Source organism: Trifolium pratense, linkage group LG4 (assembly GCF_020283565.1).
Source record: "Trifolium pratense cultivar HEN17-A07 linkage group LG4, ARS_RC_1.1, whole genome shotgun sequence".
Taxonomy (NCBI): Eukaryota; Viridiplantae; Streptophyta; class Magnoliopsida; order Fabales; family Fabaceae; genus Trifolium; species Trifolium pratense.
In genome coordinates, this window is record NC_060062.1 from 9873512 (window position 1) to 9883804 (window position 10293).

The window sequence follows — 10293 nt, forward strand, 5'->3', positions numbered from 1 at the left end:
TTTAAAATACATCATTTCTAATTAGTGTTCCTTCTTCTTTCCATCACATTTTCTACTTTTTTTATATTATAAAATATGTGTTCATTTTATAATTTACTAATAAAAAAATGTGAGATTTTACTTCAAGAGCTTAATATCTCCTTATTACTAATAAGAAAATTAATTAATACGAATTTTAAAAAAGAAAAAACATTTTCACAAAGTAAAGTCTTGCACACCTTACCAAAAAAAGTCACATTTGCATAGGGATGATTGTATCGGAACCAATCTAAAAGTAAAACTGCAAACTGAACCAAAACAAATCGAAAACCGCAAAAACTGCATTTGGTTTGGATGTATTTGGATGACTTTCTTACCGAACCGCAAACCGCAAAAACCACAAATCATAAAAACCGTGGATACTGCAAAAACCGCATTAAGTTACTATTATATATTTATATTCCAATATATATTGCCCAATTACCAAGTCAGTCGACCAAATTAATGGAACTTCAAGTTGTTTTTATTTTTTTTACTGTAATGTTATTTTGGTATTGTAATGTTATTTTAGATAAACAACTTTTATCGTTACTGTGATGTTATTTTGGAAATTCAAGTTCTTTTTTTGGATATTTAAAATTGTAAGATACTATAATGTTATGTTGGATAAACAATTTTTATTGGTACTACAATGTTATTTTGGAACTTCAAGTTTTTTTTGGATGTTTGATAAATGCCAAAAAGTGGTAAAATTACATACTCAATTAATCACTTATTAACTTATTTTGCAAGTAGTTCATATCAAATCCCCATTATTATGTAAATAGTTGTTTTATTAGTAAAATGATCAACTTATGTTATTTCTATCTAATTTCAACACTTTTTGTAGGTAAATTTGGATTTAATGGATTGTGGAATGAAGCTAAGCAAGCTGTCAAATATTGCAGAAAAATCAGTTGCTGTCAAATATTACATGTGTCAGTAAACCCATTGTTGAAGAAAGCTTTCTCGCTTAGCGAGACATTTCTTGCTTAGCGAGCCTGTAATTTACTGACTTGTATAAATAGCCTTTAGTTGCTGCAAAACATAGAGAATTCCATTCCCACCACTCAAACTCGTCCAGGAGAGATCCAGGAGCCAAATTCAAGGGGTTTTGGAGGTGGATGCACAACAATAGTTAACAAATCATCATTGTAATGTTTGTTCATCTTTTTTCTTCTTTATCTTTTGTAAAGCTATCATGAAAATGAATAGTTAATCTCTCTTTTGTTGGGATTAAGTGTAAATTACTCTATTAGTATGCGTTTCTATTAATCATGGTGTGATATATGGTTTTAGTTGTCTCTCAATATTGATGTTATCTTTGTTTTCATTGTTTTAATCTTTGATTTGAATTGTTATAGACATATACCTTTTGATTCTAAGAACTAGGATAATACCTATTGAACTCTAAATTCTAGACATAGATTTAAGTTTAATATTCACTTAGAGTATCGAATCTTAATGCTACTGTATTGATTGACGATTCGAGACATCAAAGGTTAATAAATGCAATAGATATCTTGGCGTTATCTGGACACGAAAACGTTCGACGAGCGATACATGATAATATTGATAGATGACCTGAATCTGTGTAACTGATTAAGGGAATATGTATGAATGAACGATTGAAATATAATCCCAGCAATTTAATCTCTCTGTCAAATTAATCATATTTACTACTTTCATGTTTTCGCAAGCTTTCGTTAACAAAATCTTCAAAATCCTTTACTTAAAATTATATTAATTGTTGAATGACATCGATATCGCATCAGTCCCCGTGGAGACGCTAAAAATATACTTACTTTTGTATTTTAACAATTTAAAATTGTTCGGCACTGAAACGTTATGCTGTAAACCGCACCAACCGGATCAATCCAAACCGCATTGGTTTGGTTTGAATGACTTTTTAAAAATCAACCGAACCACATGCATTTTTATCCCACAATTAGAATAACTTTTATGCTCAAAAGTGAACCAAACCGCACCGCAAACAACCTACATTTGCACATCATGTGTTGATTGCAAATCTAACATATTCATTTCAACTTGACCAAACTTTGTTAGTTCCAAACTCAAAGTCCAAACACCCAATCCAATTAAACCCACAAAAACAGGAGAACATAAACATAACAACAATGACAACAACAATGTGATGATAATGATGTCAATATTAGTTAATTAATAATAAAAAATAAAACAAAGTTAAAATAATTAAAGTAAATTCTTAGAAGCAAGTGGTGGAGTTGGCCAAGTCTTGAAGTATAATCATCTATCTCATCGTGCATGCATTTTACTTCCTCTTTCTATTTTCTCCATGCACACGCTTCTCTCTTAATTCCACACCTTCATTTTCTTTCTTCTCATTTTCTCTCTAATAACCGTCAATTCAATTCTCTTTCCACTCTTTCTCCTCCTCTTAGATTCAACCAACTTCAAATCAATACTCACTTCACCACTCTCGCAAATGCAAATCGTAAACCACACCACCACACGCGCCACCGCCGCCATATCTTCATAACCGCCGGTAAGCTCAAATCTCCTCGCGAACTTACGGCGACGCTATTGAGCTTCGTTGTTCGGTTAGATTTAGCTAGGACTCTGGATTCTGATTTTGATTTTGATTTCTATTTTTGAACTTAGTTAGTTGTTAAGTTGATTCAATTGTTAGGGTTTTGATATTTTGATATTGATTTTGTTGTGAAGATTGTGGAATTGAAGTTGAAAATGGAGTCAAGGTGTTGCATGAACGTGTTGTGTGGTACATCTACGTCGATTCGGTGGCGTAAAGGTTGGCTTCTTCGATCCGGTGAATTTTCCGATCTATGTGATAAGTGCGGGTAATGATTTCTCTAGATTTCAAATTGATACGCGTGCGTTGATATGAAATTGTAATGACTCAACAGTGAATTACATCTTTAGGAATAGTAATATTTAATTTGATTTTTTTTAATTTATTTATGAATTTCTTTGTTAATTTGAATTTGGGATTTTATTTTGAATTTGTTAATTTATTTTTTCTCAAATAAATAAATCTTAACCACCGTTTTGTCGTTTTGACCTTTTTTAGCTGTTTTTTTTTTCTGCTTCCTGATTTTTCATAGTTGGCGATTTTTGCGCTTTAACTTTTTGCTTTTGTTTGTTAAAAAAATGTATGTGGTTGCGGTTGTTGATATCATCAAAGGAGATTGTGTTGTTGTAGCTGCAGATTATAGTTTAAAACGTTATTTTGGCACGTATTTATGTTTTTAGCGTATTAATTATCCTGATATATTCTTAGTAAATGATCCAAAAGTAGTTATTGGTGATAAATACGATGTAGCATAAGATAAGATTTAATGAAAATGGGCAAATAAATTAAAAAGAAAACAAATGAAAAATCAGATAATTTATGACCTGTTTGTTTGTTTGTGTGATTTTGAAGATTGGAACAGGGCTTCCTTTTTTGGTTGAAATTTCACTGTTCAAATCATGTTGAATAAGCACGATATGATAATTAGAAATTAGATTATGGGTCTTCTGATGTAGTTTTCTTCCAAGTTCAGAGTAAAAATATAAGAACAAGTTGCTGTTATTATTTTCACACATTTATGCCCCTATAAGTTGTTCCATGGTTTAGTGAAGGACAAGAATATCAGTTTTTGTCCCGTCCCTTGCCCCCAATTTGTCCGGTGCTAGAAACATTTTTAAAATCAAACGCCGTACAACTGGGGTTGTCCTGGCCAATCCCTTATTTTTTTAGCAGATCAAACACACCCTTAGATTATGTATTGACTATGATTAGTAAGGATGCAAATATTTTTTACTTGGTCGAAGTTAGGCATTACCAAGAAACAACTTCGTGCTCAGATTCTTACACTGGATTTTTCTCTACTCTAGTTCTGCTTATGATCAATCGGCATTTTGTGATATTTTCCATGCAAAAGATTCTGGTTGGAGAGAGTGTACTTCGTGTGGCAAGGTAGAGTGTGTATGAATCAATTTTCTTAACCCACAATTTTAGTATTTTAACCTTCTATGATATACTTAATGATCCTATTTGTTCTATTATCTGCAGCGTCTCCATTGTGGATGTGTTGCTTCGAAATCACAGCTTGAAATACTTGATACTGGTGGTGTAAGCTGCATAACCTGCACAAGTAATTCAGGACTTCAACCAGTAAGCTCCGTTCACCATGTTACATATATTATGTTTATTGCACTGATATTTACTTCTATGGAAACAGATGAAATATTATTATGTTTATTGATCTTGACAACTTACCCAAACCGATAAGAATTTATGATGTTTTCTTTTATGATGATAGATAGCAGGTTAGGTTATTTTTTTATTGAATCTTATTTCATATTGTAATTGGTAAGTTAATTATCGATTACCATTTAGAGGGTAAATTGAATGATCTGATAATTTTTTTACGGTGATCTGATCTCTGCAATTCAGATCTGTTCTTCCATATATAGGATGTTGCTTCTTACCTATATGATTATTTTGTATTGATGCTTCAATATTCAAGTCTGACTGTATAGTATGTTCTCAAAATTGGCAATTATAACTTACTTGACAGATTGCTGGTAATGAAAAGCCTAATGAATCAGAGACAGCAAAGGTAAAACATGTCAGTGTGCAGCAATACTTATCTCTGGCTAACCAATTAAATGCAAGGGGTATGCAAGTAGGGAATTATACAGAAAATGATGGGCTGAGGTGTTGGCTCAAACCTCACAATGTTAATATGGATGGACCTTCTACAGAAATCAAACCAGAAGTTTTACCCTCTGTTGGAGAATTTGGAAGCACTTTAGTATCACAATTTCATCGTGAGTCAAATGGATCGTCTAGGACTGCCAAAGGAGAGAATTATAAGGCAGGCGACATGCAAGATATATATGAATCACTGACACAGACAAATTTGAGTATGACCCTTGCCGCTCCTTTGGTAAATTCGAATCCCTTTCATAATGTCCTTGTTGATGAAAGGGAACAAAGCAAAATGTCAGCTCCGCTTCTATTGGCATCTAGATCTCGCCATCTTTTACCTAAACCCCCTAGGCCAACTCTCTCTCCAGGCTTAGAAGCAAATGCAGGCATGGTGTCTCAGGTTCGTATAGCAAGGCCTCCCGCCGAAGGACGGGGAAGGAATCAGTTGCTTCCGCGATATTGGCCTAGAATTACAGATCAAGAGTTGCAGCAAATATCGGGAGAGTATCCAACATTGTAGTTAGTTCTTTAAATTGTTAATTATAGGCAAGATACTTATGCAAGGTGATAACTTGTTATTGTTTTGACAATTACTCTTTGCCTCTAAATAATATTTCCTTAACCATGATTTATGGTATGTTCAAGCTCAAATTCCACCATCGTGCCACTCTTTGAAAAGATGCTTAGCGCAAGTGATGCTGGTCGAATTGGTCGCTTAGTTCTCCCCAAAGCATGTGCTGAAGTAATTTTTTTAACTTAGCCGTTGAATTAATATCTACTGTTGTCATTTTGTATTTACCAATTATTATTCTAAAATTTATTTTCTTGATGAGTCAAACTGAAAGAAGATGGCATTGTGCAGGCATATTTCCCTCCTATCTCTCAACCTGAGGGCCTTCCTTTGCGAATCCAGGATGTGAAAGGAAAAGAATGGATGTTTCAATTTAGATTTTGGCCAAATAATAACAGCAGGATGTATGTTTTAGAAGGCGTAACGCCCTGTATCCAGTCTATGCAACTGCAAGCTGGGGATACTGGTATGTTTAGTGAGAACCACTGAATTTGATAAATTACCATTCCAAGAGTATATAAACCACACAGGAACCTTCTTTTTTCTATTAGTCTTTCTTCACTGCAACATTAGCTAAATTTAGAGATTATGACTCTTCTCTTCTTTTTTGGCCCTACGTATGCCTATTACCCATCAGAATCTCTGCTAATTCCTGGCTCAATATGGTAACAAATAATTAATCATACCTAGAAGATATGCTGTCTTTAGATAATGACTACAAATATTTTTTGAATCTTTTCTTTTATTTCATTTGTCTTCTGAGGAATTTTATGAAGTTTGTTCTAGTTTCACCGATAATTTTTTGTTGTTATTTCTACAAAGTGCCAAAATTATTGAACTAAATTTGCTTGATTTTGGGGGTGGGGATATGTTCAAATGGGTTCTCTTTTATGAAAAGCAGTTGATTTCTGTACTGTTTCTAATTTGACTACAAAGAATTTAAACTTTTCTAAAAAATGCTGCAGTAACATTTAGCCGTATGGACCCTGAGGGGAAACTTATAATGGGGTTCAGGAAGGCAACAAATTCTGCTTCAGTACAGGTAATAGCCAATTTTAGCTCAAATAACAAGCTCAAACTTATAGAATTGATATTAAATTACCTATTAAGCAGGAAACTTTTCCGTCTAATAAGCCCAATGGTTCTCATTCAAGTGAAACTTCCTATTCTGGTGTTTATGAGAATTTACCTATATTAAGTGGTTATTCTGGCCTTCTTCAGTCTCAAAAGGGATGTTCAGAAACCCACCTAAATGCACTGTCTAAAAAGTGGAACTCAGTTGGTGGTGACATGGATTGGCATAATGTAGAAATGCCCGAAAGCAGGAAAAGAGATGCCTTGTCTTTGCCACCCGTGCTGGTTCCCGAGAAGAAAAGAACTCGGAATATTGGGTCAAAAAGTAAGAGGTTGCTTATTGATAGCCAGGATGCACTGGAGCTGAAACTTACTTGGGAAGAGGCTCAGGATTTACTTCGTCCACCTCCAGAAGTTAAGCCAAGTGTTGTCATGATTGAGGATCACTTATTTGAAGAATATGAAGTGAGTTTAATATTTATAAGTAGTAATTATTTATGAAATTATGTCATTCAAGTTCTCAGACACACTTTCAAAAATGATTGTATGAGGGAGAGTTGTTGAGGTCGAGTTATAACTCAGACACCAACGTTGAGCCAAAATTATAGAGAATCTTTCGTTTCTAATCAGCTAATTAGTGCATTCATCTGCTGCACAAACTTTTCATTCCAGGTGAATATATATAAATAAATATTAGAAGAAAATATTACTTCTAAAATTAGGAACTTTTCTCACATAACTTCTAAAAAACAGTTGATGGGTAGGGGATGTGTGCCTGTGTCATTTTGAACCTTGAAAGGATGAATGCATAAGTTTCCCAAACCTCCAATTAGGTTGTCCATAAAATTCACTCAATTTTTAACATGGAATTTACCTGCATTAGTCTGTCAATAAACATACATTAACCAGTATTGGAGTTGCAGATTTTAGTTCCTCTGCTCATCTTATGCCTTACACATGGAAGTGATTAAATTTGTGTGGATAAAGTATACAGCTAAAATATTAGGTCATAATAACTTAACTTTTGAACTAAGTCTGGACTAGGTAGATAAGATTACCTTTTCTTATACAGCCTGTATAAGATCTTGCTTAGGTGTGAACTTACTTCTCTTCATGCAGGAACCTCCTGTCTTCGGAAAGAAGAGTATTTTTGTGGTACGATCTAATGGGTAAGATAAATGGTTGCATTATTAGTTTTTTGTTCTTTTCATTTAGTTTTTTGTTCTTCTTTTCATTGCATGTATATTTTCTATTGAACTTCATGATTTCTATTAGAAAGTTCGACAAGTACAGAAGCTTGTATATTTCAATAGTGTCTTAATTTGGAGTATGATTGTACCATAGGATAAATGAGCAGTGGACACAGTGTGATAGTTGCTTAAAATGGCGGAAGTTACCAGTTGATGTACTTATTCCCCCTAAGTGGACGTGTATGGAGAATTTTTGGGATCAAAGCAGGTGAGTAGAAGACTCTATTGTAATGTTATTATTGCCAAACCTTGTGTTTAGTAAGACCTTTGTGCTTCTGCAATGCTGTCAGCAGGTGTTCATGTGCTGCTCCCAATGAATTGAACCCAAGAGAACTGGATAATCTTTTGAGAATGAACAAGGGTATTTCTCTATTTCTTGCTTTAATTTAAATACACACTATGCTTTTATAGCTACTGCTGATCAACAAATACTAGTAAAAATTGGTTCTATCTTTAATAAGTTTACATTACATTTTCTTTTCTGAGAGTTTCCTATTGGTAGTTACGGATGGTTTTGAAATATGTCTTCTTTAGGGAGAGTGCTAATTAGAAATGTGATCTCCGATCACTTTGAACAACTTACAGATGCCATTTGTAAAAAAAATAAAAAATTCTACTTTAGTAATAAATTTCTCAGGAACATGACATTGATAGATTGGGTTTCCAAATGGGTTTTCCTCTTAAATTTGGAGCAGATGTTTTTTGTTAATGAGCTTTTATAGCTATTTCCTTCTTGTTCTTGGTTTTGTCGGTTTTTTTTTGTCTCTTTAAAAGGAAACACGCAAAAGCCTCTTTAGTATCTTGTTTACAAATTTAGTCCATATGTAGGAATTAGGAGAATCGAATGTCGGCACGATTGGTGTAGAAGTTCAGAAAGGAAAAATATGCACACTTGCACAGGATGATTATAAATATTCCGTACTGTCTTTTTATGTATGATATATTTCCATTTTTGAATTGTTAAAAAATGTATCAAAATTGATAAGCATAATGTTTTAAAATGTCATCCTAGTACCTTCTCTATTAGTCTTATGTACATCCACTTGAAAGAATTGACTTTTTACCCAATATGACAAGAATATGACCGACAGTAATGCTTTATACAATATGGTGTTACTACCACAGAGTTGTTGCTTTTGCGAACAAGTTCTTTATTAATACTTCTTTGCTAACCGCTTTTACCTCTCACATTATCTGTTTTGAATGAAATTAACAAATCCATGATCCCAAATTATGCTACATAATCAAGGATGGTGATTTTGTGACTATTATGCATGGATGTTGACGTGTTTTTCATGTCAACAAATTCTTTTTCCCTAAAACATTTAAATCCATCATTTTGGAATAGAATTCAAGAAACAAAGACTAGCAGCAGCAAGCCAGAGGCCAGCTCTGGAACGCGAATCTCCTGGTCTTGATGCTTTGGCAAATGCTGCCGTACTTGGAGATGATGCAAGTGAATCTGGTACGACACCAGTCATGACCACTACAAAACATCCTCGTCATAGACCTGGGTGCTCCTGCATTGTCTGTATCCAGCCACCAAGTGGGAAGGGAAAACACAAACCTACGTGCACTTGTAACGTGTGCATGACAGTTAAACGTCGGTTTAAAACCCTGATGATGCGAAAGAAGAAACGTCAATCTGAACGTGAAGCTGAGATTGCTCAGAAAAATCAGCTATCATATAGGACCAAGGATGAATCAGAAGTAGACAGCACCTCTCGACATTTAACTCCAGTTAATGGTTCAGAGAATGAAGCAAGGGTGCCAAATGAGTTAGATTCAAGGAGTCAAGACCAAGTGGCTGAAGCTGCAACGGGACAATTAGACTTGAATTGCCAACCGGACCGGGATGACGTGCAATCTGGACCAAACACTCTAAGCATGATGACTCTACTTGAAGAAGCAAATCTTCCATTGGAGACATACCTGAAGCAAAATGGTCTTTCTAGCTTGATATCAGAGCAGCAAACAAATTCAGCTTCAAATGTGCAGGCACAAACAACCAATGAGAGTGAGGGAAGACAAAATGAGGATTGCAATACTGCTTCTGTAGTTCATGAACAGGAAGGCAGTCCTGAAGAAAACAGCAATTCAGTTTCTTGAACTCCTGCCACCTTCATTTTCTTTTTCCCCTAGACTCTGAAGTCATTATACAAGAACTCTTGCATATGCTATAAAATTACAGGAGGTTTGGTTGGGATGTCTATATTGTTTTTCTGTCCTAACTGTGAATTTTTCCACTATACATATAATAAGCTATAAATGCTTGTGTTTTAGGTTTGACACCAGTGTGAGGCAAGGGGTTGAAGTAAAGCATCTTCTTGCCATGGTAATACATTAATACATCTGATTGTATTTGTTTATTATGTGTGTTGACTGTTGAGTTTCAATGAACTGTCTTTCTTACATAATTACATAATTACATAATTATTAAGCTTTGTTTGTCATCTTTTAAATGTTAACTTCATTAATTTGTTTCCTCGATTTAGTGACTCTTCGTAGCTACATTGCTTATATGAGGACTATTAACAAGACACTCTCTAACATATAACTGAGATGAGTCTTAGTCATGTAACTCCACATAAATTTGGTAGGACTCGTGAATTTTAATCAATAGAATAACATGTGTTTGAATTTTGTTTTGCTAGCATACTTTGATTTGTAGCAGATCATCC

At 34.2% G+C, this 10293-nt stretch overlaps 1 protein-coding gene across 5 annotated transcripts; it reads left to right on the top strand.

The window, feature by feature from the left end:
• Positions 1–2256: 2256 nt before the first annotated feature.
• Positions 2257–10026, top strand: LOC123921033 (B3 domain-containing transcription repressor VAL2). 5 transcript variants are annotated; one of them, XM_045973416.1, is made up of 13 exons: positions 2257–2545; positions 2725–2858; positions 3898–3979; positions 4076–4177; positions 4584–5221; positions 5363–5459; positions 5580–5754; positions 6254–6330; positions 6402–6827; positions 7482–7531; positions 7707–7820; positions 7906–7973; positions 8961–10026. In XM_045973416.1, the coding sequence occupies exons 2-13, from the start codon at positions 2746–2748 to the stop codon at positions 9719–9721; spliced, it is 2703 nt and encodes a 900-aa protein (XP_045829372.1). In that variant the 5' UTR covers positions 2257–2545; positions 2725–2745; the 3' UTR covers positions 9722–10026. The 5 variants fall into 5 exon arrangements, with proteins under 5 accessions (XP_045829372.1, XP_045829374.1, XP_045829371.1 ...); XM_045973418.1 differs by having other exon boundaries at positions 6510–6827; XM_045973415.1 differs by having other exon boundaries at positions 2284–2545; positions 5351–5459.
• The last annotated feature ends 267 nt before the right edge of the window (positions 10027–10293 follow it).